The sequence below is a fragment of the Macrobrachium rosenbergii genome, chromosome 28, assembly GCF_040412425.1.
Source record: "Macrobrachium rosenbergii isolate ZJJX-2024 chromosome 28, ASM4041242v1, whole genome shotgun sequence".
NCBI classification, from domain to species: Eukaryota; Metazoa; Arthropoda; class Malacostraca; order Decapoda; family Palaemonidae; genus Macrobrachium; species Macrobrachium rosenbergii.
Genome location: NC_089768.1, coordinates 26439882 through 26467742, shown reverse-complemented (window position 1 = coordinate 26467742; position 27861 = coordinate 26439882). Strand labels below are relative to the sequence as shown.

Here is a 27861-nt window from a genome sequence, read left to right as displayed (position 1 = left end):
CTAATGGTAGTCTATTATTACAAGTTTTGACTGTTTAATATATCATTATTATTCATTTCACTATTATCACTATTTGCTATTTGCCTTTCAGCATTTTTGTAGTAGTATTTTTCCTGATGGTAAATTGTAAAAATTAATACTTCTTTTTAGAAGTCTAAATTTTCTTTTCTCAATAGGGGACCCACAGAGCCTGTTCATTTGATAAGTTTATATGGTGACGAAGTCATAACCGGAACCACAGCCAATCGCATTGGAGTACACACTTCTGTCTCGCCAACTGCTTCATTCTCATCAATAAGATTGCGTTCCGATACATTCCGAGGTGTTCTTACAACTATGGCGCTTTTGCCTTTGAATAGACTGCTTCTTTTAGGAGCTGATAATGGGACCATCAGACTGTTGTGCTGAATACTTCATGGATGTCTGTTTTGTAACTTTTCATATTTCCACACTGTGCGCAGTACGTACTTCAGTGCTTTACAAGAAAATTTGTTAGTTTTGATAGTATGAAAAAATCGTTTTCTATTAATTTCTTTCTAGCTAAAAGCTCAAATGAAGTTATGAGGTAGTTTTCAGTTTTTATTTCATGGTAATGGTCATTATGGAACTTTAGTAGGTTTTGCACATATACTGTATATGTATTGGAAAGATTTTCAACAAATGATAGAGATAGGTTTCGCTATCCACATTAAATTTTTTTAAGAGTAGGCAGAGCATCCAAAAAATTGAGCTTAATGCTAAAATCAGCAGAGTCCCATTTTTGGTCACTTTTGCAGTACATGAAAATTTTTTTTATGGTATGTTACAGAGGACATTTCTTTTGTATATGAATGAAGATAAAATATTTTTTTTACCAGTAAGTCCCATATTGTTTTTGCATGTATTTAGAATCTAAAGAGTTACCAAAGAACATTATGCTATAAATATCTCCCATTGTTTTCAGTATTGTTAGATTTCAAGTGTACAGTAGTTAACACTGTAGCCTGTTGTACACTAAAGTTGAAGTTTTGCCTGATGTCCATTACCCTTAGTTGGTACTTCACAAAACATTAGAAAATACTCTCTAGTAGTTAATGAAAGGGATCCAAAATCCTGTATGCATTTTTGTGAGAAGGAATTGGTGTTAAGGGTAAAATTTATCATCACTGACCTAAATTGATTGGAATGAAGTGCTATTTTTTAAATGTAAAATTCTTGAAAGGTTTGCTTCACAACTTTTCAATAGTTGATAAAACTTTCTACACATTGAAAAATATTAAAGGTGTCACAAAGTGAGGTTACAATTAATATGACACTGGTTCACAACAAACCCATTCACTTACAATTCAGCTATAATTCATGATCAGCAAATTTCCTAGACACTCCATTCCTGATTCACAACGAAATTGGTGGTTTCAACATACCTAATGTGTCCCATTGATCCTCAGGTTTAATTTCATGTCTTGCCTGTTAGTAAGAGGCTTTAGTTTTCTCAAGAGTTCTTGACGTTCATTCTGTCAGAATTAAATGCTTCCATTAGCATTTTTCTTATAAACTAACTTTATGCTGAGTTCATTAAACAAAAAAGTATTTTTTTTTTTAATAAAATTCCTTTTCATTTTTTGGTTCTTGAAATTAAAAGTTGCTTCTGTATCACCTGCATAATGTTTTCCCTGTTTTCCAGATATCTAGTGTTTCTGGTCTTTGCTTAATGCCATTAAGTGTTAGTGTAGAGGGTGACTGTATACTAGTTACTACTGATAATGCTTGTTAGCTCACTTCCAAGATAGCTTTCTTTGCTCAGCTAACATTGTTTATATAATATACTGTACATTACTGTACAATATATAGATATTTAAGAACTAATAACGCATTAGTTGTAAAATAAAACAACGATTTCATTATTGTGAAAGATTGTACTTATTTGTTTTGCCTAAATTTTACCCAATATTAAGGAGCCAGTAATTCAGAGCACTCCTCAACCTCCAACAAATTCTCCTTGCATATTATTATTATGTATACAAACTTTCTGTACAAACTTTCCTGTTCCTGACTCACTAATAAGTTTCTATAATGCAGGGAATTCTTTATCTAGTAGGGTTTGCCTTACTTATAAAAATAAATACAGGTTTAATTTTTAAAAGTCTTGGTGACAAATGTTTTCAGTTTTTAATATTGACAGCTACATATGGTGAATACATTTACTTGTTAGTCTCAGATTTTCAATTTATCTAATGTCCATATTTCTATCTCATTCCCACATCCTGCCAAAAGTAGAGTTGGTTCCCAACACCTCATATTTTAACAGTTAGTGATAAATCTGTAGTTTCAGATTCTCGTTAACATTTTCTGTTTATTTTATGCTTAAACTGTATTTTGCTAAATTCACCTTAGAGAAACTAGTGACAGTATGAAGGATGACCTGACCTTGTAGGCCATGTAAAATACAGTACTTGTAGTTTTGACAGACGACCTCTCGGCTGAGTTTAGCCTGCCTAGGTGGAACCAATTCCTTTATGGGAGGTTTTTAAAGTTGCTGCTCAAGGAAGAACCTCTGCTACCACCAAAATGTTAGCATTCACCATCACGTTCCTGTCTAGGTTGTGACAGTATTCACTGCTGCCAGTGCTGCTGTCAAGGTTGTGAAACACCGGAGTTTCATTGGGAGCAGCGATAGCAGCCATGTTCTTGTATGCCACTTCTCCTAACTTGTTCTATGGGCACCCAAGGGAATGCTGGAACTTCATACTGCTTCCAAACTCCCACCCAGCTGAAAGGGTCCTCCTTTAGACTGAGACCAAGACCAGTGTTGCCTTGATACCAGTATAGACAGAGCAACACGAGGAATCGGCAACTGACAGTAGTGACCTACTTGGGGCCATGTTTGGAAGGAGAAGCATTAATAACATCAGCAGCAAATACCAGAAGCAGCCACAAACATCCAGAGTTGGCAACAGCTCAAAAGCACATTATAACTTGTGCGTGAATGAAAGTTATATACTTCAACACCTAGGCATGGCAGACTTCCTCACCTGAACCCAAATTACCATGGAGAATCTTGCTACACCACATCTGTGAACCATTTTATCAATGCTCAAGCTCACAGTAAATGCTGCACATGCAGACATACCTGCAAACTATTTCACTGAAGGTCAGGCTCATGGCAGGGGTGGTCAACAGACAGCTATGCTGCAGCACATTTATGAACTCTCTTTCCTGAAGATGAGGTTTGCATTGGTTGCTGCCCTTGCAGCTGGGACCACACTGCAGCATACTTGTAAACTTGCAGTGAGAATTAAGCTCATGATGGGTACTGCACTCATGGCAGGGGCTGTACTACCAACAATATCAGTGTTGCAGCACCCCTATGAATTTTAGCAAGGAAAAGTAAGCACATTAGAGTGGCTGCACTCTTTACAGGACTTGTGCCAGGTGCGAGGCCTTTGTCATTCTGCATCAATGGATTTGTCGAGTAATGTATTTTTTATAAACAGTTTTCTCATATTTTTTCAAAAAACAAAGTTAGTGCCCACCTCCAAATTTTGACGACTTCTCACAGTTGCTGACCAAACTAAGCTGAAAGTGAAGCTCTTACTTACAGGTACTTGAGGATCTATGGGACACGTGCAGTACACTTGACCAGTGGACTATTTTCTTTTGACTCTGAACTTTGTGTTCTGAAAATTCACCTCCTGCACTGGTTTTAATTTAATTTTTTTTTTTTTGGTGGTTGGCCTCACTTCATGTACAATGCTTTTCAATTTGGTGCTGTAAGAAAAAGATATAAAATAATTTTCAGATTCAATAGGAACTTGTACAAAACAATAAAGCTTTTTGATTAAATAGCATACTGTTGTAAGTTACAATTTTCCACTTTTCGTATAAATTAATTTGTCACTATAAAGAATAATTTGAAGAGGATACAGCAGTTCTTTGACTTACTATAATTTTTATTTAACCACTGTTTGCTAATTTCATGTGTAATTATACTATACTGCAGTGAAAAGTGCATCACATAAAGAGCAGAAAGTGAAAGGTTATTGTAACATATCTTCAGCTAGACTATCATATAAGCTGTTTATAATTTGTAAATATCCATATGCTGTGTCAGCATTTTTAGCAGGGTAAAAAAATACTGTAATTAGTAACACAGGATTAACTGTTTTTATGTCCTTGATGTGTGCATCTTAAGACAGAATACATTCCAAGTGTAACAAATTTAATAGTCGTATTTTCTGCATTTGGAAATGAAGGCTTTAAATTGTAAATCATTTAAGATTAGTGACCAATATGAATTGCATTTCTCTAAAACATTTGCCTTTAATTATTGTAAATTATATATCACTTCTGATCAGCATTTATGAAGAGGTGATAAAAACAAGTAATTGATAGTTCATGGTATACAACTTACTGTTGTCAAAAATGTGTAACAAAATTGTAGACATCAACATTCTCAACAAAGTTTTAAGCTCTTTTTTTTTTTATTAAATATTATACACCACACTTTTTGGGTCTTCTGTAAGTTATTTTGCTGTGAAAGAATCACTGATAACAATGTGACATCATCTTTTAAAATGACAAGAGTCACACAAGTCACATACAGTATAAGTGGGGAAGTGTAAGTTTGAAAAAATATATGTATGTATGTATGTTGTAAATCAGATATATTTTCAAGCCATATATGATTTCAGACTCTCACTCATCCTCCGTAATTTTTATACAATTTTCATTTTCATTTTATTGTATATGCTGAACTTCCATTATAAATATAAAGCAACAATACTAAAGGCCTCTTCTTCCCAGCTTTTTGCTTGCATTACCTTTCAGTTTTGTGGCTGAAAGGACTTCAGTCAAGAAATAGTTTTTAAGAGTAATTCACTTTGCTGCAGTGCCATACTTACTAAACAAACTTATACCGTCGACCATAAACTTTCAATTAAATAAACTCATACCATTGCCCATAGGACTAGATCTACCTACCTTTTTCACTTTTTGAGTATGAATCACACAAGAAAGCTGATGGACAGACATGGTACTTAAGTTTTCAGCTTGATGCCTAAAAAAAAAAAGAAAAAAAGTCAATGATGTAAAAAAAACACAAAATAATAATTTGAAACAAAAAATAATAATTTGGGGCAGACAAAAGAGATATCAGAGGTCAGACCACTACAAGTAAGAACTTGGAAGGCTTCCGCAAGCAGGATGGCTGGGGAACTGGTGAACTAGACTTGTGTACTGGTCAAAGTAGCGACTGGTTAAATCAGAATTAGAGGAAGGAATTACTAATTGCTTACCAACCTTGAACCCTGCAAAGAAAAATCACTGCCATGCTCATCATACACAAAATGGTGGATATTTTGATAACAGCTAAGAATGAAATTCCTACTTATACAAAAAGAGGTACCATCTTCCTTGATGATGGTTATCTTAAACCACCACATTCCATTCCAAAGGTGAAATACACTGTATCAAGGATGGCCTTCACTGGTATACATTTTTCTCTTAAGGAACTCATTCTTGATTATAACCTTGGGTCTTGATCTAATGTATCCTTTTCCTTTGCCATAGTAAAGCTAGTAGTTTTAAAAAAAAAAACACCTTTATTTCTTCAGCCACTGACAGGAACAGGCATCATTGCATAAACTACCCTCTTGGGAAATTCTAAAGACCTCAAGTTTTAAATTTTGCATAGTTTAATTTTTATAAATGTGTGGGCTCATTGGAAGTCCATTTAAAGTCGTAAAGAAAGAACCGGGATAAATGCCAGCTCTACCAGTCAAGCTCTGATCTGTGAACATACATCAAAAAGTCATTACTACTGTACTTCATACAATATGTAAAAAGGCTAATTTAATCTGGAGAGTACAGAAGAATGATAAACAACCTTGCTATCTCGCCACTAAGAAAACGTAGTTGTATTACATTAGCAAAGTGATCTGAAGAAAACAGCTCAAAGTGTTTCCAGGTCTTTGAGGAGCTGTACATACATTAAAATTGCCATTCACTACTTTTGCTGCTATTTTTATTATAGTATCTTGCATCAGGGAAATATCTTGAAAAGGCTTTGGCATTCCTGAAGGACTATTGAAAGACAATTTTTCTTAAGAAACTGATGACATCAATTTACCAAGATATGGAGGACACTTGAAATTCCAATAGGAAACAGTTATAACAATTCAGCATCTTTAAATTTTCAAACAAGCCCTTCAGTAACTAACTCGGCTTAACTCTCTCAATTTAAGAAATTGCAGTACTTGTAATTCTTTCCTTCTGCATATTACCTGTATATCAATTCTGCATATTACCTGTATGTCAACATATATACTAGTTAGAAATAATTAAGCCTCCCTGCCAACAAGACAACACCAATGGGATGCACTGGCATTTTCTCCCATTTGCCAGTGCCTTCAGTCTAGAGTAAAACATTTGTTAGTTCCTTAAGTCTAGAGTAAAATAAATTAGCTCAGTAGTCTTATTAAACTATTTAATATTAAAAATTAACACAGTGAAATAAAGACAATACATTATATAATCAAGTATAGTAGTGCAACTCTGAACACAAGTTAAAATTGAGCAACCCTAAATATCAAATTTGTGTCACTTGCATGAAAAAATGGAACTCCAAAGAGTTTCCAATTTTGCAATACTGTACTTGGTATTCTATCTGTTGCAAGGAAATGCCACTCTATATGAATTCTACACCATTCTGTATAAACTCCAAAAGCAACTACAAATTACCATTCCAAAATCTCCTAATCAGAGTCCATTTCAAGGCAAACGTAAGTTCCCCAATTAAGGGGTCCTCATATGTCAAATAAACCAGCAAAAAGACATCAGGCATTCCAAGTTAAGTCATTTTTGGTGAATTATTGGTGCTCAATGAGAAGACACTCAAATTTTAGATGAACTACTTATTTTGACCAAATTTTTGGCTTTACATATCTGAAAAAGGTTTTCGCTCCTGGCAAGCTAAACGAGTCAGCAGGAAGACTGGAAATCATCTTTTTTTTTTTTATTTACACCAACATTTCAGGAATCCCTTCCCATCATCAGGGTAACACTACAATAAATTTGTACAATCTTAAAAAACACAGCTGAATAGTTAATATTTGTAAGATATTTACTTACAATATACTATGCCAGTTGTTAGGCTAAAAGGTAAAAAACTATACACAGCATTCTAAAGCTAAAAGTAAATAATATGGATAAAAATAGTGAGCAATACAAAAAAAATGCTGCTGGACTTCCTGTTAAGAGGAGTGACTGGAACATACTTGAAATGAATAATCAAAGTCAATGCCAGAGAAAAAGGAAGAGCAAGAGAAAGAGAGGGAAGTGTGAATAACAGGCAGTTAGTGTATAATGTGTGAAGTAGTTTGATTCTTTAAGGAAGGCGACAGTTTCTTGATGTAAAGAGATTCTAAAAGGAGCAAAAGGCTCTTACCTACTGTTAAAGATAGCCGATTTCCACATTGAGAAGAGGATGGTGGATAATGCAGCGAGACATACTCTACTCTGCCAATCGAGCTAAAGATTTCTTGCATGAAACCCAAAACATTCTTACCTGATCTGGAATCCTTTCTGGATCTTACTGCCGCCAGAAGTTGGATTCCATTCAGGGAGCAAGGCTCTAACACGTGTGTAGCAATGAGTAGCCTTGCAGAGAAAAATGCTTCAATTCAGCCAGAATGAAACATGTGGCATGTGGGGACCCCTGAGCCTGGATCCAAAAGCCCTATAAATGACAGTCACTAAAAATAAATACCTTTACAATATACAGGTATACTTCTATAAAATATTTGTACCTTCCTGCTTCCCAAAATATTAAAACCCAGGATTTAAAAAAAAAAAAAAAAAAAAAAAGCCTAAAAGACTGCTCTTTCTTCAGTTCAGGAAAAGGCTTCACCCACTACTACTACCAAACTAGGGGCTTTATTGTTTTCAAACATGATTCTGCACACTTAGGGCAGTGAGCAGCAAAAACCAAATTGCCCTTCTACTGTGCCACATTGATCCCATCCTCAAGCAACAAATTGTCATAAAACTAACTGAATTAGCAACAGCTTTCACATTATCAATGTTTAACTTCAAAAAATGTAAAAGGTATGGAGCTAGTTTTCATGCACTAGCCTAATCAAATATGTCACAGAGAACCTCGTGTTCTTTGACAAAGACGCTCTAGGTTTCTAAAACCACAAAACAAAAGCTTTACTTTGCCTCCTCCAGGCTTAACCTTTGACAAAGATGTTCTAGTATTCTAAAACCACAAAATGAAAAGTTAACTTTGGCTCTTCCAGGCTTAACCTTTGACAACGACACTCCAGGTTTTCTAAAATCACAAAACAAAAGGTCAACTCTTCCTACAGTAAAGTCCCCCGTATTCGCGGTCTCATGATTTGCGGATCTCTCTAAGGAGCAAACTGTATATACGCATTATTCGTTGAAAATCCGCCCATTCACGGTATTTTTCACTGAGAAATATTCACTAATTACTCTATTTTTATCTCATTTTCATGACTAAATTCACTTTTCGTGATAAAACTATTAAAATACTTGGGTAGTGCTCGAGTTACGATAGCTCACCTTACGATAATTCGATTTTGCAATGGGGTAAGCAATAATACCAATACAACAATATTTATAAAATATTTTTAAATTTCGTCAGGCAGTGAGAGAGTCCAAATTACAATAGACCAGCTTCTTTTCCTCCAACTCTTTATTCCACCTTCTAGTTAAAAAAGTAAAAGAGAATGATAAAAGTACTGTATTGTTAGTAACGTTATACTCTTGCGTAAATGCGTACAGCCATAAACAACCGCCCGAGAAGCTGTTTTGTTTATCACCGAATCGGATTACAACAGCCCTTTTGCTTGTATTTCAACCATCGTACGGTAATACACAATTACCGTAGGTTACAGTACAAGTGACATTACGTAGAATAGGACTGATATATTTTTACATTATACCTTTATTCGGTATGGATAAAAGATCGGCAAGGAAATATACTGATAAATTTATGCCGCAAGATGTAGCTGAGGCTGAGAAAACAATATTCAAGCTGCTAATGACTATAAATTATCGTGCATCGGCAACATGGATGAAACTCGACCGTAATTAAAATTGGTGAAAAAGTATTTCAATCAAAACTAACACATTACTGCTATTTTTACGCCAGTAAATGATAAATACGTAAAGCTCTTAATATGATGAAATCAAGTGAAAATAGTGAACGGAATCTTGATTTTTTTTTACACAAAACAAGTGCCCCCAAATGGCCAACATCATCTATTAAAAAAAAAAAAAAAAGGCTAAATTAATTTCAGGAGATGTATTTAAGTTGTATTTCGACTTAAAAACTTCGTACAGTATAAAAAAAAATAACCTTGCCCCATATAAATAAAAGTATCTAGAGATTCATTTACACTAACTAGAAGCAAGAAAAGTACTCTGAACTGAGTTAAAATTGTGAAATAAACACAGCGTAAATGATTTCCAAACCAAAACATTGATTGCTATGATCACAATTTATAATACAAAAGCAATATAAGAATATATGCAATGTTACTGGATACAGTGAATTCAGGCATAACTTTTCAAAAGATCCATGGAAAAGATACATATTTGTTATGTTGATGTTTTGTAATAAGATATGTGAATATAGAGTACAGTATAATGTAGGCTACGCTGCCGTATACAGTATGTATATGATATACCATAGTGTAGGCTAAGCTAATTCTTGTTTGTTATTAAATTTCTCTTATATTGGATTATCATAAGTCACTCTGCATGAACCTCCAGAATTAGCTGATATTAATAATTACTATACCGTGTATGTATAGAGTATACTTTATTGTGTAGGCTAGGCTACCATATGTATATATATGGTACCGAATACCCCATTGTGGGCTAGGCTATATTCAAGCCCCTTTTTTCCAACAAACAATGGTTTCTTTGGAACCTAACCCCATCGTAAGTAGGATAATACCTGTATAAGCATTTTTAGTTTTTTTCTGTGTTTGAACTATCAAAATAGGCAGTTCTAAGTGTTTTTAGAAGGTTTCTAAGTATTAGCAGGTTCTAGCTATTCGTGGGGGGTGTGGTACACATCGCCCGCGAATACAGGGTGTTTACTGTATTCCAGACTTAACCTTTGACAAAAGACATTCTAGGTGGTCTTAAATCACAAAGCAAAAGGATAACTTTGCCTCTTCCAGGCTTAACCTATCTAAGGAAGTTTTAATTACCCCAAAAGGGCAGAGAAGTGTTTCCTCTTCTTCCCCACCAAAGAGGTTAAATTGGAATTCTTACAGTCCTTGGAAAAACTAAGCCTTAACATCATTCTCAGCTCTAGGGCAAAAAATAAAATAGCATTCCCTTTACAACAGGCTTAAGGAGATTGCTTGAAATAAATTTACTCTTAACTGCCGGTAGTGGTAAATAAGAGTTTCATAGTACATGTAAATACTTCAATGGAACTTATTCCAGAGGTTCAAAAGGATCTGCAGAAAAAATTTAAGACCTGCATCTAAATTTCAGAGAGAGACTGATGCTAACTTGTAAGGGCTTCAATCTCAACACCTTAAGGTGCTGATCATCTGCCAGATCTACAGTATGTAAGTACATGTGATACAATACCATGGAAAGCAAGGAACTATAACCTTGAAAGTAAATAGTGAAAAACCCTTACTATATCTAAGAAAGCAGGGAAACTTTGATGTCTACAGGGGTGCTAAAAATTCCTCTAAAACGGCACCCTCAGCAATACATAGAACATAGAATTTAGGCCGAAGGCCAAGCACTGGAAATTATGAGGTCATTCAGCATCATTCAGCACTGAAACAGAAATTGAGATTAGAAAAGTTTTAAAGAAGTAACTGGAAGAAAACCTCGCAGTTGCACCATAAATAAATTTTCAGGAGAGGGTGGAAAGTAAGCTGAAACAAAGAATATGAACAAAGGTACAGTAAAAGGAATAAAAAAGGTTGTAGCTAGGGGCCGAAGGGACACTGCAAAGAACCTCACGAAATGCCTACAGTGCACCACATGAGGTGTACTGATGGCAATAACCACCTACTGGGCTCAGAAAGGCAAAGAATCTTCTCCAACCTGGAGAAAATGGGCAGGGTCTAGTCACCTACTCTGCTCTAGCGAGAAGTGTTGCCGCGAACTTCGAAATTCAAGCTGCCGTGCAAGTACAGTAGAAACTACAGCAATGTAATTACTGGGTAAGTTACATGTATAAAAATCAACATTATGAATCCCACCCCGGATGTTATAATTGTGGTGAACATAACCACAACCAAAGTTCATGCTATTATGATCACAGAATTAAATGCAATAGCTGCTATGGTTTAGGCCACAAAAGTCCATTATGCCATCGCTATGCTCCACATGATAACGACCAGGAAGATGGCACTGCAGAAGGTACAGTGAGGATCGCTATCACTGAGAAGGATGTGAGAAATCTGCTAACTATAAAACACTTAAGTGCAGTCTTTATTATTGTATTTTGATGAAGCAGAATTCTTAATAAAAGAAAGAAAAATAGACATTTTATGTATACAGTAACTGAAACATCACAGTTTTTTAAAGTATACAAACCTGAGGTCCTTTACATTAGGAATTACTTTCAGCGGAGCTGGAAACGGCTGTTGACCTTTCAAACAAGGTGGTTAGGCAGTTAACTACCGTCTGGGAGGGGGGAGTGCCGCCTGCCCAGATGTAAACATTCCAATTTGCCTTTCGGCCCAGGTTTCAGATTGAGGGGTGGCATGAGGTAGGCATGAAATGTAATGTAAAGGGCCTCAGGTTTGTATAGTTACGTAAAATACAGTACAATTTACTTTAAAAACTGTGATTTGTTCCAACACAATATACAAACCGTCGGTCCTTTATGTTAGGAAGACTCACCGGTTGGAGGGAGGAATCTGAGTGAGTATCTATGAACTGACTGGAGTTCACCACACCTTGTCTTCCCTTCCTGGTTGATAGAGCGAGGAAGGGAAAACTGCCTCTGACAAAATGATCGGGTTGTAAGAAACGTGAGATCAATTGTCAGACTTCTGGGTCCCTTTGCATGAAAGAGGAAGCGTCAGTTCATGCAAAGTAGGCTAGGAAGAACTTGGAGTCGGTGACATTAAGGCAATAAAAAGCATTGGGTTTGTCTTATTGTCATGGTCTTCTCCCCCCCCTCCCCCTTACAAGAAGGAGTGGGGTTGTTTCTATAATCCTGGATGGAAATAGAACGGAAGCTCTAGTTGAGTGCTTACCTGCACTGACTGCCAGATCCAGCATGTAACAGCATATCCACTCCCTGCCTGCAGGAAGAGAGCCAAGATGAGGAGAAGGAAAAGAGGCCAGTCACTCCACATTCATTCTCCCAATCACAACCGTACATCTTAGGTGAGACGCAACCTGTCCTGTTAGAGGAGCAGGGTAAGCTACACAGCTTATTGAGCAGCCACCACAGAACCCAAGGAGAAAGTGCCCAAGGACTTGTGTGCAACATCCCTAAGGTAGAAGGAAGTACAGTAAAGGTGGTCTGTTGGGACCAGACACCTGCCTTCAAAACCTGTGAAACGGACAGGTTCTTCCGGAATGCAAGGGGCGGACCAATGCTGCGGACTTTGTGAGCTCTTGGATGAAGCGTACCGGTGCTGACTTCTCCAGCAGCAGAATGCGCTCTACTTATCGTCTCACGAAGCCAGAAAGAGATCGTGTTCTTGGACACTTCTTTCTTGGTCGAGCCAGTACTAACGAAGAATCGTCGACTATCAGGCTCGAGACGGCGAGTCCTCTTCAGATAGTGCCGCAGCACTCTGACAAGACACAGTAGCATCTCGTCTGGTTCATTACCAACAAAGTCCTCTAGGGAGGGGATCGTGAAAGACTCGAACCGAGCATCAGAGACTGATGGATTCTGAGTCTTCGCCATGAAATCTGGGACGAAATCGAGCATAACTGATCCCCATCCCCTCGAGTGTTTAACATGAAAGGAAAGTCCATGAAAATCGCCAACTCTCTTCGCCGATGCCAGGGCCAGCAAGAAGATGGTCTTGAGGGTCAGATCCCTGTCTGACGACTCTCGTAAAGGCTCGTACAGTGCACAAGTCAGGCTCCTTAGAACGAGAGTCACATCCCACGCAGGGGGCCTTAGATCCCTGGGTGGGCAAGACCTTTCAAAGCTTCTCATCAGTAGGGAAATCTCAAAAGACGACGAGATATCTACTCCTTTCAGCTGCAAGACTAGGCCGAGTGCGGCCCGATAGCCTTTTACAGATGAAACAGAGAGAAGCTTCTCTCGGCGAAGGAAGACGAGAAAGTCCATGAACTGCTGAACAGTAGCTCCGACCGAAGAGATTTTGTCCACGACACCAACCACAGAAGACGGAACACTTTCCCTAGTATACCGCTGCGGAGGGTCTTCTGAGGTACCCGGCCATCTCTGTCGCTGCGCGACACGAAGAACCTCTCGCTCGCAGGAGATGGTGGATAACCTCCAGCCATGAAGACACAGGGACTGCACTGACAGGTGATACTGCTCTACATGGGGTTGACACAGCAGGTTGGGCCAGGGGGGAATCTCTCTCGGTGCCTCAGAAAGGAGGGGTAGCAGGTTGGGATAACAAATGGCCTGCAGCCATTTTGGTGCCACCAGAATTATTCTGAGATTCGGAATGATCATTGTCTGGTTGATCACTCTGCGAACCAGACAGAACAGAAGAAAGGTGTAGATGTCGAGGTTGTCCCACGGGTGCTGGAACCCAAGGGAAATAGATACTTCTCGTGAAGGAATCCATTCCCAGGTCTCATCAATGTTGCTGCCAGCTCCAGAGATTTAATAATTATCATTTCATCTGGGCATCAGCAGTAGGAGAACTTCTTCCTGGTTGATACTTCTTTCTCTCTTCCCTTCTTCCCTCCTCCCTTATGGAAAAGAGGGTGGAAAGAGACACAGTTATGTGCACTTTCCTAGAAGGGAAGAAGAAGGCTATGTGTTCCGCGATCTTCTTCCGAAGCCTGGGACTTCTTGGGAGTTGAGGGGGCCTAGCTGAACTCAAAGTCGAGCCCAGATGACTAAGACCCAAAGGTCTTGGCCAGTGTCCAAAGGACAAGGCAGTGCCCTGGTATTAACTTTGATTACCACGGTATCTGGCAAATCTCTGAAAGAGAAAGGCAGAATCAAGTAAAGTTTGTTCCTAAGGGTCGAGCCAACTCGGGACTTACGAAACTGAAGATCCGAATTGGCACAGAATCTTTTCCTTAGCACCATAATTGCCCACAGAACTGCAGTCAGCAAGATCCTCCGAGGCAAGAAGAATTCATACTCTGTCGAGGCAGGGGAGAAGCTTGGTGTCTCGACCTGAATGAACTCCTTGTCCGAAGACAAGTATTCATCTGGTTGAGAGAGCTCTCGCAAGCAAGGACCGCAGCGACCCCCAAAACTCTCGGCCCCTCGGGAGCTGCAAGGGTTGCAAGTGATGAAGATTATTCAGGAACAGATGAGGTTATCTGCTAAAATCGTTCCTAATACCCCCACTAGTGGGCGGAACTGGTCACCTACACAGATGTGCGAAGTGTTACCTGTGAAATTTTGAATTTAAGCTGCCGTGCAAAGTAAACTAATAGCTATGTAATTACTTGGTAAGTTACTTATATATAATATTTATTTATTAAACACTACAAGGATTCATTTTTACACAAGTTTATACTTCAAGCTGCTAAATTATATCCACCTTTAAGTAACACTCAGCCACCATCACCACCTAGGGGATCATTTTCTGATGACGGCAATGACACTGTTGAGGAGCCACAATCATCTTTTTCTAGATGTAAACCATCAAAACATTTTTGTCCCTCCAATTCAGGTAAATATTACAATTTTTTAAAGTACATTGTATTTTTCCTAACTATACAAACCTGAGGTCCTTTACATTAAGAATTGCTTATGGCGAAGCTAGAAACGGCTGTTAAACTCTTTAACAAGGTGGTTAGGCAGTAACTACCATCTGGCAGGCAGAAATACCCACCTGCCTGGATGTAAACATTCCAGTTTGCCTTTCGCCCCTGGTTTCAGCTTGGGGGTGGTATGAGGTGGGCATAAAAATGTAATGTAAAGGACCTCAGGTTTGTATGGTTAGGAAAAATACAATTGACTAAAAAATTGTGATTTGTACCTATAAGATATACAAACCATCAGTCCTTTACATTAGGAAGACTCAATATAGTCTATTTTTTTAAACCTGGCAAACTTGCACTAGCTGCTTGCCGCTGATTGGATGGACATCCTGTTGTCCAAATCTCAGTTTTGTTTTCGCACTGTTTCAGAATTGTGATCATATGGTCATAGAGTGAGTTAAGAGGTAAGTAAGTTTTGTAATGTTATGTAAATACCAGTTGTAACAAATGGAAATATTAAGAACTTACATACCGAGTCATCATATACATTTCACAATTAAGAAACAACACTTACTGAAGCCGTAGACTAGAAACACGTTTAAAACACATGAACTTTAATGTTTAATTTCTAGCTCAATTTTTAGCGCCGTCATGCCATAAGTGGTTTGGAAATAACAAAAACGTATTTATAGTACATTGCTGAAGGTTCTCTAATGCCTATGAACAAAACACTATCGTAGAAATTTAAGCTTGGCGGAAAGGTTGAGGAGGTGGAGTTGAGGGAGGAACAGCCGGTGAGTTGTTGTCTTCACACACCACTTACAACCAGAATTATTCAGCTTAGAATCGGCTATCAAGCAGGTGCCTCACTATCTATTTCACAGCCATGGCCACAAGAGACAATACAGATCAGAGCATACATGAACGAACTTCAAACACCAGGCAAAGACGTAACTGAAAAACTCTAGTTGAAGAACAGTCAATGTACTGAAATTTTATACAGCAGAGAGTAGCACAATAGCTAGAAAAAAATATTAAAAAATTCAACGCATGTTCCATTTGCCTCTATACATATCCTAAAATATTAATGACATTCCGTCTTCAGTATTATTGAAATGAAAAAAAGATTAGCATTATGATTTACTGTATAAACATCTTAATGATTATTTTAGGAGCACAAGAGCACCACAACCCAGATTTGAACCTCCCGCTGAGAGTACGCCAACTTTGCATCAACCCTGTGGCTGTTCCTACCACAACTCCACCTCCTCAACTTTTCTGCCAAGCTTAAATTTCTACGATAGTTTTTTGTTCTTAGGCGTTAGAGAACCTTCAGCAATGTACAATAATTATGTCTGTGTTATTTTCAAACCACTAATAGCATGACTGCGCTAGAAATCTAGCTAGAAATTAAACATTAAAGTTTATGAATTTGAAACACATTTCTAGTCTACGGCTTCGATAAGTGTTGTTTCAAAACCGTTAAATATATATAATAATTCAGCATATAAATTTTTAATACAGTACAACTGGTATATACAGTACATAACATTGCATAACTTGGCTCTTTACTCACTCTACGATCATATAATCACAATTCTGAAAGTGTGAAAGCAAAACTGTGAGATTTGGACAACAGGACGTCCATACCATCAGCGGCAAGCAGCTAAGTGCAAGTTTGCCAGGTTTAAAAAAATAGACTATAGTTGGAGGGAGGAATCTGAGTGAGTCTCTTTGAACTGACTGGAATTCTGCACACCTGGGTTACTCCTGGTCAAAAGAGCGAGGAGGAGTATCATGCCTCTGACATATTGATCGGAGTATAGGAACTGCAAGACCAAATGTCAGACATATGGACCTTTTCAAATGAGTGAGGAATCATAACTCATATGAAAACAGGCTCGACTGAATCTGCTAGACAGCATAAGACCCCTACGAGGGAAGAAGAATCGCCTTTGTTGAGGAAGAGGAAGGGGAAGGAGCTTGATTGGGTGGCTTGACCAAAATGAATTCCTTGTCCAAGGAAAAGGCATTCATCTTAGTCGAGAAAGCCCTTATAGCAAGCAAGGACAGTGGCAGCCCCAATAACACCCCTGCAAGGAGCAGTGAAAAGTATTCAGAGGGGATGCCGTGGTCTTCTCCATGAGATCACTGTGCCGACGAATCGGCGTGAAGATCTCTGTGAAAAGAAAATCGAGGGTGTCTACAACCCGAAGAAGAAGACCTTCGAGTCCTCCTGGGGCACGACACTCCTGATCTCTTCTTCTTGGAGGGATAACTTCACCAGAACCCAGAAAACCATCCTGAACTACTTGGATGTACGGTGAGCCGATCCGTGACGTAGATCCTTATAGCGGAATTCCAACAAAAAACGAAACTCATCAGAGTCCTCTCCATCTGACTCACATCCCCCTGCAGCAACCAAAAGGGTTTGAGGGAAGAGGAGAGGAGAAAAATCACTCTTACCTGTCCTGCTAGAAGAAACAGCAGGAGAGGCAGACTACAGGCGATAATCAACCAGAGGTGATGAGGGCAGCACAGAGGAAGGAAAGCTCTAAAGCCACAGCGAAGCACTAACCTGAAGAGAGCGAAAGTTCACTTAAGCGGAGTCTCCTGAAGGAAAGAGAACCTCGACAGCATTCGGTTCGCCAAACCGTTCGAGCCAAGCCAATCACGTAGATGTGAATGGGGAGTGGGCGCGCAAGCCGAACCGCACGAGCTAAGCCAATGATGTAAACACGATCACGGGGCAGGGGCGAGCAACCCGAGCCAGTCTCGAAATGTGAGACGGGCTGGGTGAGCAGGCCAAGCCGATCAGAACCAGCCACGTAATACGTTCTACTAGGTTAGGTTAGTTAGGTTAGGACGACGGTGTCCTTTGTAACCAGTTCGCCTATCTAGGGGGTCAAGGGGCTCTGGCCAAGTAATGCTTTCTACTAGGTTAGGTTAGGCTACATTTGGCTAGGCTAGGTTAGGGGATGTTAGGCTATGTTAGACTGGGTACGTTGCCTAACTGTGACTTTGTGGGTATGCTATAATCGTTTTACTTTGTTTTATTCATTAATTAAAATACCATTTTACGTCAATGGTGATTTACCCCACCCAAAACCCTGCATTCCCAAAGGGTCCCCAACCTTGCTGGATGTGGTAGGGGGGTAAATCTAAGCAACAATCCTGCACAGACAATTACCTAAGAAACTGATTTTTCCTATACTTTTAGTGACCTTTGGGAATGCAAGGTTTTGGGTGGGAGAAAACATTGGGAGAAAGACTGGACTGCCATGTTGTTGTTATGGAATGGTTCTGCAGATGGGCAGGTCATTAGAGGGCCATATGCTTAAGAAGAGATACTACTGCACATGCTCGATAGCATTCAAGGTTGGCCACCATAAATTTTCTGAGGTTAATTACAGCTGACCGACAAAAAATAATGGTAAATTCTTGATAAGCAACCAAAATACTATAGGAAAAATCAATTTCCAAAGTAACACCCCACGCAGAGATATTAATTCTACCAAAACACATAAGAAAATACATAATTACTTCAGAAAAACGGGGTTGGACCTGTTGTAAAAATTTACCAAATTTTACCTGGGTGCAATTGCTTGGTGCTATTTTTCCACCTAAAAACTCTAGGGAAGTTTCCCCTCTGTTGGGAAGCCCATGTTGTGTCTCACTCCCTGCTAGGGCACAATCTTTGCTACGGTCTTTCTCTTCTCATCGGCACTTCCACCATAACAGCCTATTATCATATTTTAATTTCCTCTACTCAAAACCTTTTTTACACTGAGGTCTATTACGTAAAAGGCATGGGTAGCTGTAACAAAAAGGTAGTTTGCTACAGCAATAATTGTAGAAAAAATTCTAAAAAAAACATAGGACACTATGAAACACATGACTAGGCCTACTTCACTTTTTTTTGGCTTGAAATTATCACAATACTACCTCAATTTATCTTTCTCTGGGGCACTACTCCTCTTGCCTTGTAATTTCCAGAGTCTTGGCTCTCAAGTAGGCTACTTTCGTAGACTGCTTTTCAAGAGATTTCACGTTGTCACACTACCAGCGACTCAGCACTGAAAGGCGGCGGCCAACCCCAAGGTTCTAAAATTTTCCCAAAACTAGGGAGAAAATTCCACATCATACCGTGTCTTCATTTTCATTGACTTTATTCAGTGTGTGACCCACTTTTTAGTTTTTTAAGATTTGTTTCGCCAAATTAAAATGTCAATTACGTGGAGTTCATTATCGGTGGAAATAATAGTCAACGACATAGATTTAATTAGCGTACACATTGTAACCACTGGTTGAGAACTAAGTTCCGCACATTTTCGCAATTTGGTATTCACATTGATTCGAACAATACACCTTCATTTATATGATGCATCTGACAAAATTTTTCATCACCCAGCGATAGTAATAAAAACTCCCCAGATTTCAATCCCAACTAAGTGTTGCCAACCTCCACGGACTTCTCCCCTCTACACACACACGTTTTCTTCTCATTATCCGACGACTCTGGATATGAATAGCAATAAACTTGTTGTTGTAGTCTTTATTGACTTTCTAAATTTTTTTAACCATGCACTGAGACATTATGAAGAATATAGTGTTCAGACTTAATTCCTTTAGTTTATGCAGTTTTCCTTCCTGGATTCAAAGATGATTTAGTCACTAAAATGGCATGATTCTCGTCTTACTTTATTTATCCTTTTCTTTGCATATCCATGAGAATATGGAAAAATTCTTTCAATCTCAGCATGGGAATGGGAAAGGGTTAGAATCAATTTCGCAAACAAACTAAATTTCTAAATGCTGGCTTATCATACACACTTTCTACCAATACTCTGTTTGTTTTAAATTTTAATTCTCTGATTTCCTCTTCATCAAAATAAAGGGACAATTTCCACTGGTTCTCCTCAATATCACAGTTTTAATCTAACAAGGAGACTACGACAGGGAAATCTATTTCTATTTTGTGAAGGAGATTAGGATAGGGAAGTCTATTTATTTTGCGAAGGAGACTAAGATAAGGAAGCCTACTTCTATTTTGTGAAGCAAATGCAAATGTTGGTTGGTTCGTCGTTCCCGTCGGAGCATCAAACAGTACACCAAAACAACACAGATTAAAGCAGTCTTTCGGTACAATGTAATAAAGTCAATGTCATTTACAAAACAAAATGGGGAGCATTCTTAAGCATATTCTTTCTCTGCATTTTGTATGAATCATCTTTTGCTGAAACATAATTATCAACACAACCAAAAACTTGTAATTACCTATATTTTACTCAGATTTAGTAAGTTTACCCTCCCCCTTATAAACCATGAACTGTAGTCAAATTACCGTGCGTGTAGGGTAATTGCCTTGCCGTTGGTAATAATGCCAAAACTCCCCATCAACTCCATGAATTACCCAAATCTGGGGAAATTCCCCAAAGTTGGCAGCGCTGCTTTTATTATTTCGTCCTTCGACTTTCAAGCCTCTGCGAACGTTTTCACCGATGGTTTTTCTTTCTTACGTCGGATGTCTGTATACCACAGTGAAAATACAACAAAAAAGTAACATACAACATTCAGACTTCTGTCAGATTCGACTTGCCCAGCTACAACAACCTAAGACGATAATATGGACAAGGTTTTCTGAGGCAAGCCCAAAGAACTTGAAATACTAGGCTGTGACAGAGTTTTGAACTTCTCATGTAGAGAAAATTGCCAGATACATCTATACTGCTCATGATCGAGTTTTCTTTATGAAAAAAAAAAAATCATCCTAAAACATATACCCAACTGAAGCTATTAAAAGCGATTTTCAACGTTTGTGTGTGCGCGCCTATGTGTGTGTGTGTGTGTGCATGCATACAAGTTTGCATACATCATTGTATATTTGATCTTTTTTTTTATATAAAATGACTAAAAACATTATGATATAGGGCCGTAACACTCGGGGCGTCTTGGCATGGTAGGCTACATCTGCATTGCATTTACTGAAGCTAAATTTGTCAAATTTCAAAGATTTTGATCGGCATAATAATAAACCACTGAGTGAGGATGGGAAATATGTGAAGTCTGCCACACATTTAACTGTTATTTGAAAACTTTGCATAATATAATAATAATAATTTGCTACTACGAATTTCAGTTATCAAATTAATTAGAGTATATGTACATAAGTCTTTCTGAAATTCATCAAGCAGCAGTAAATATTTTCTGATATTTATTCGCACTGAAACGCTTGGATATTGTTCATTATTTCAAAGAACATTATAATGCATTTAGTAACTAAAAGTTATCTTACAAAAATTTTTTTAACGCGCTTTTATTAAAATGCTCTAAAAAGTGAAAAAAATAAATTATTTGAGACATAACAGGATTTCCTTACGCATGGAAGGAAATGCTATAAGAAAAGAAATATATATATTTTTAATTTCTTGTAGCATTTCCTTCCACGCTTGGCGCCCACGCGTTTATTTTTTGTAGACATGATTAATTGTAGGAAAAACCTGGTGTCTCAAATAATTTATTTTTAACTTTTTAGTGCATTTTAATAAAAGCGCGTAAATAAAATTTTTTCATATTTTTTATTTTATACTTTTTAGTTTTGACCGAAATTGTACCCGACTTATGATGTAGCTAACGAAACTGATATCCTGTCGAGAGCCAAAGAAGGTTTGAAAAATCCATAGTTATTTACCGAGTCAAAGAAGTTGTGAAAAATCCGAAGTTTCATACAAATCCTGAGATACTGGGAGAGGTCACTGATGACCTACTGATATGTAAGGTCGTATTGTCGCCGGGACTGAGTAACCATGCAAAATTTCAAGTCCATCAGATGAAGGGAACAGGTCAAAAATTGAGTTACAAGATTTGACCAAGACAAACAAACAGACAAAAAACCAAGCTAAATAAAGCGTATAATAAAAATAAATAACTATAATATAATATATATATATATATATATATATATATATATATATATATATATATATATATATATATATATAGATATATATATATATATAATAAACAGGACAGAGAGAAGACCGGAAATCATTTCTTCATTTTATTTACACCAACGTTTCGGGGATCCTTCCCCATCTTCAGGGCTATAAACAGAATTAATTTTTACAACATTAAAATGTGTGCTAAAATAAGCTAATAACTGTAAGAAATCTAAGTTTGTAATATAACATTAATTAAGCTAAATGTCAAAAAAAAAAAAAAAAGACTACAAAGCGACTTCAAGCTAAAAGTAAATTAAAGCTTGAAGTCGCTTTGTAGCTTTTTTTTTTTTACTTTCAGCTTAACGAATGTTATTTTACAAAACTAGGTTTCTTGTAATTATTAGCTTAATTTAGCTTACTTTTTAATACAGTAGGTATCAATTCTGTTTATAGCCCTGAAGATGGGAAAGGATTCCCGAAATGTTGATATAAATAAAAATAAGAAATTATTTCCGGTCTTCTCGCTGTCCTGTTTATCATTAAACTTAAACTCATCAGAGCGAAAATCAAGTTATAAGTTATATATATATATATATATATATATATATATATATATATATATATATATATATATATATATATTTCTAAGTCCCTAAAAAGAATGATATATTTATTCAATACTGAGTATAACGACTGAATAATTATAGCTGAGAAAATATCAGAATATCAGAAGTTTTTATAAAACAATAATCATAATCAGTACTTTGTGGAGGTATGAAAGAGAGAGAGAGAGAGACCCTCTGCTACGCTCATCTCATTTGACGCGAGTACAAAACCATCTTGCTTGCAGAGCCGCACGGGAATATCGCAATTACACACGGTGAGCGCTGAAAGATAAATTAGCTTATACTAATTGCATCAACTGCTTGTGCAGCCAGCGTACGACATGCAAATGCCGAGAAAAGCAATTAACATACGTGATTGCACAAAGATGATGCAGGAGGAAAAAGGAAGAACCTGGCACGACCGTCATTAGCTGGCACAAATGAGATTGGTAGTCAGTAAACAGCGGCAACTGAAACAACAATAATAATGATGGTGGTTATTGTCTCTGTCAACTGAACTGGATTTGGGTTATGCATTCACCAGTGTCTGCCTGTTTGCTGTTTGTTTGTCTATCACATCCCAAGAAGTTACGAACAGATTTCACCCTCCACCCTCTCTCTCTCTACCTGTCGTAACCGACTTCGTGAATCGTTGCCTTCCACTTACCCACATTCCAGTCGCCCTCCTTCTCCCTTCTATATACAGTAGGCTGGTACCTCCAGCAATGCTTAATTTACCCTTATGTACAAATTTTTAAAAAGATTTTCGTGTAACTTATATGTATTTTTAATTCACAATATTTATTCTTTTATCGCAGCCTTGAAAATGAGACTAGTTGTCTTGAAACGTCGGCTCAAATAAAGATGATTCTGTGTACCAGTCTGTTTCCACTACCCTCATTTATTATATATATATATATATATATATATATATATATATATATATATATATATATATGTGTGTGTGTGTGTGTGTGTGTATGTGTGTGTGTATGCATTTGTTCTGTGTAGTTTACTTTAAATTCTGACACGAGTCTGACACGAGAGTGGACTAATTTAATTCAATGCTTACGACTTCCATAATGAGCAAATTTTCTTCAAATCTGCTTCTGGGAGTGGCAGTGGTGCTTTACATGAGGATGCAGGTTACAACCACATTACAGGAAATTTGTCACAACACAGTAAAGAAGTAACTTTTTATCTCTTTCATGTTAAGCACTTCAATTATTTATAAACATGACTCATCTTGTTATTTTTCTCACGTTTCCTGCTCCTCTCCCCCATCTTAATATTTACCAACATTTTCTCTCTGTTTTTATCACTTGTTTTTCACGTATATCCGTATTCCCTTACCAGTATGTACCACTCTCCTTTTCCCCCCAAGCGATGAAACGCGAGTAAGTCGGAAGTTCTTGAAGCATCGATCCAATGGAGGTTTTCCCAACTTCGTATTGGAGATGTTTTGCTTTTGTTTCCAGCTGCCTGGTTCTCAGATGGTTGTAACGCTGCCATCTGTCTCGCAGTTGCTGCGAGTTTGGCATTTTTGGAGACTTGCTGGGAGGGGGAGGGATGGGGGATTTTACCCCTGATGCTACGATAAACTCGGATCCCGTTTATTTCCAGAGGCGTCCTAAGATAATCTGAGTCTTGTTTTCCAGCAAAACATGTCTCCTCGCGCCGATCTGGGAGGAGTTCCTTCCGTTGGTTGGCAGATATTGTTAAAGTTTGGGAGATTCTTTCGTCTCCTCTCGCTCTTTAGACAGGGAAATTATTCATCTATTCAGTCGGACGAAATTTGCTTAGACTTTTTTTTTTACTGTGGTGGTGTCCTACTTGGAATATATATATATTTATATTTTCCTCTTTATTTCGGCAAATAGATGGCTTCTCCTCATCCAAATTCTTTCTTTCCCTCCAAATGTTAGTTCTGACTCTGGATGGCGACATGAAATATAGAATAGGAATGAAATATAAAATTTAGCCCAAAGGCCACGCGCTGGAACCTATGAGGTCATTCAGTGCTGAAAAGGAAATTGAGAGTAAAAAGGCTTTAAATGTGTAACAGGGGGAAAACCTCGTAGTTACACTTTGAAACAATTGTTAGAAGAGGGTGGAAAGCAAGATGGGAGAAGGAGAATACGGACGGAGGTACGGAAAAGGCAATGAAAGGGGTTGCAGTCAGAGGCCGAAGGGACGCTGCAATGACCCTTGAGTAATGCCTACTGTGCACCGCGGAGGTACACTGACGGCACTAACCCCCCCAGAGGGAAAATGATACAATATATATTCTAATTTTATTCCACATTTGTCCTCTTTTTCTAGCTCTATATGCCTTTCCCTGAATTTTCTGGTGTATAACGTTTATTAAAAAATATCCCTTCACTGCATGGGTCAAAACCAGACCGCTAGTGGACAGGATCAATGACATGAACATGACAAAAATCAAAATTGATTCTCTAACTGACGGTTGCAACAAGCACCGTCTGTAAAACTGACAAAAAGTGCCATTTCAGAGAAAGCTGACTTTTACCATCTCACAACCCCAAACCACAATTACAGACTAGGCTTTTAGGAAAATTTTCTGTTGCAAGAGTATCTTGACATTTCTGGGCATGGCTTTAACAGATGCAGGCAAACAGCTTTCTTGTAAGCTCCCAGGCCGTGGTGTTTCATGATGAATGTGGTAGTGATTATTTTCATATTCTTTGGAGTCGCTTATCACTATGGGCTATGGCCATTTGATGAATATATATATATATATATATATATATATATATATATATATATATATATATATATATATGTAATTCTAATAGCCACAATGCCCTCTTAACATATGTCTGTAAAAGTGACCAGTATATTCTGCATATATATTTCAGCCTAAAAAGCAATAAAAACGATTGCCCACTTGCTACGATGGTGAGGATGGGTCTATTCAGCTCTAATAAATATATCTGAAAACGACAGGTATATATATGTACGAGAGGTGATAGACTTTTATCCTTCTCGTAGTCAGGTCGGTAATATACCTCCTTGTGATTAAGGTAAAGGGTTCGCTTCCGCGGCCGGCCGTCACAGGCTCTTCAATTTCTTCCCTTTGGATCTATCGGCTTCGTAGTTACAAGCATATCCAAAAAGCGCGAAAGAATTAGCGAAGTTAAGAGGGCATTATATTAGAATTATATATATATATATATATATATTTGTTGTAATTTTAAAGCTGGGGTCTTGCTTGATAAATGGGGTATACTAGGGTGATAAGCAACACCTTAATTACTACAAAATCTGGACTCTGGCCTTGATGACAGCTAAAATTACAAACAAAAACACAGCTGAAGGCCTACTTCAAGAGCTGAGTGATTAGATAAGCTCTGGGGTTTAACCTAATTCATTATATTTACAAAAGAAAACACATCAGAAGAATGATGGCGTAATTCTGGTGAGAGCAAATGACGGGGAATTTCTTGGAGGGAATATACTGGGCTGTCCACTTCAAAAAGTTGTTGATAACGAAGTAGTGAGGGCCGCTACGCACACATGATACGCAGATCCACAGCTGAACACCTCTAATCTGCAATCGAAACACTTACGGTTACTCAGCCAAAACTAGCACTGTGATGGAGGACTCGAGGAATTGCATAGAAGATGCCTAGACTGAACTCGATCCCAGCGACTTGGACATCATACGATTACATTACACATCTCGTAAATGCTTTGCAAATTAAACAGCACACAATATAAAGCAATACAGGCCTTACTGTAGGTATATCGTACTGTGAAAAGAAAGAACTTAGTCTGAGGCGAATAGGGAACGTAACTGACGAAAAACCTTAAATCCTGGTATGTTACCTTTCTTTAGGAGCTGAGGTTCTCTTCTTATGAGGGCCAGCGAGAGGGAGGGCAAGTGAATTAGTTCACAACAAAAGTTACTTTTGATACTGCCAGCCACGTGTTGAAAATAGGCTGTTTAATGGAGCAAGGAACGGAGCTCTACTCTCCACGGCCACTGATACAATTCTAAGAGTGAGCTTCTCTCTCCAAGGCCCTTTATAGCTTCGGAAGTTATGTCTTTCTCTTCCTAGATGGAGTTGTGATCACTCTGCCCGCATGGAAATGCAGGCAGTATGGCTCCGATTTCAAGATAGCGGAGACCACGCCTGCCTCGGGCAATGTTTAGCTCTGATCGGGTCCACACCTGGAATTAAGGGATTTCCGACAAGAAAGAGATTAAAGTGGTTTTCCTCCCAAAGGCAGTGGTGAGAGATGTTTCAGAGGTGAATTTGCCTACAGTGAATCACACTAAATTGAATATTTTGATTACTTAGTCCTTTTTCCTTTGAGTTATTGCATGTAAGATGGCTGATGAGGGAATATCTTAATAATATATATATATATATATATATATATATATATATATATATATATATATATATATATATATATATATATATATATATATATATACAGTATATATATATATATATATATATATATATATATATATATATATATATATATAGGCATACAGGGCCCTTCTCATCTGGGGACTGAACTCTCTTTGCCTTGAAATATATTTTGCCTGTTAATCCAAGAAAAAATATACACACACACACACACACACACACACACACACACACACACACACACATATATATATATATATATATATATATATATATATATATATATATATATATTATAGTTTATTTATAAACAGTAAGAACTAAAAAATATTTTTAAAAAGTACAGAAAAGAACAGCTTTGGCATTTTGCTTTTTTTGGGAAAAGTAAAATTTCATACTTGAAAAGAAAAAGCACTCATGGACTGGATTTAGCTCACGATCTGCCACTTGAATAGCCCTGCTACATTGGCTACTCTGCCCAAAAAATTTGTGTCTGCCCAAGTCCTGGGGGGGCTGCAGCCACCCCAGCGCCCCTGGCTTGTATGCCTATATATATGTATATATACAGTATATACACATAAATATGAACATTTATATATATATATATATATATATATATATATATATATATATATATAATTTAATATATATACATATATAAACATGAAGTTATATATTTACTAGCTGACCAACCCAGAAATGCCTGGGAAAACTCTGAATGACAACCAATAAACTCTCTCTCTCCCTACACCCCCTCTACTCTCTCTCTCTCTCTCCCCTTCCCTCTCACTCTCTCCCTTTCCTGGTAAAATATTTGCTTCAGTTACATTGCCCAGCATTTTTGACATTTTATATTTCACCCCTTCTCAGCCCCCATTCCTATCGGGGCTGAACTTGGACTTAAAAGGCATCGGGAGTGTCACTATTCATCTCAGCAATCTCGTAAACTATGGACCAAACACTAATATCTGTCATTTTTTACATTTTATTTTTACCCTTTCTCACTCCCCCTTCCTAGGGCTGAGCTTGAACTTA

The 27861-nt window shown here is 37.7% G+C and overlaps 1 protein-coding gene and 1 long non-coding RNA gene across 3 annotated transcripts in view; one reads left to right on the top strand and one right to left on the bottom strand.

The window, feature by feature from the left end:
- The window catches only part of Wdr81 (WD repeat domain 81), an 87308-nt gene extending 82542 nt beyond the window's left edge, over positions 1 to 4766 (top strand). For both annotated transcript variants that reach the window (XM_067130374.1, XM_067130373.1), the window contains exon 28: positions 177 to 4766. In XM_067130374.1, coding sequence (XP_066986475.1) covers positions 177 to 408 — 232 coding nt within the window. In that variant the 3' untranslated portion in view covers positions 409 to 4766. The remainder of the gene's footprint in view (positions 1 to 176) is intronic.
- On the bottom strand, positions 3455 to 18975 carry LOC136854146 (uncharacterized). Its single transcript, XR_010857646.1, has 3 exons — positions 18823 to 18975; positions 4960 to 5035; positions 3455 to 3747 (listed from the first exon to the last, which is right to left on the bottom strand). It is a non-coding gene; the product is annotated as an uncharacterized lncRNA (long non-coding RNA).
- Between the last annotated feature and the right edge of the window lie 8886 nt (positions 18976 to 27861).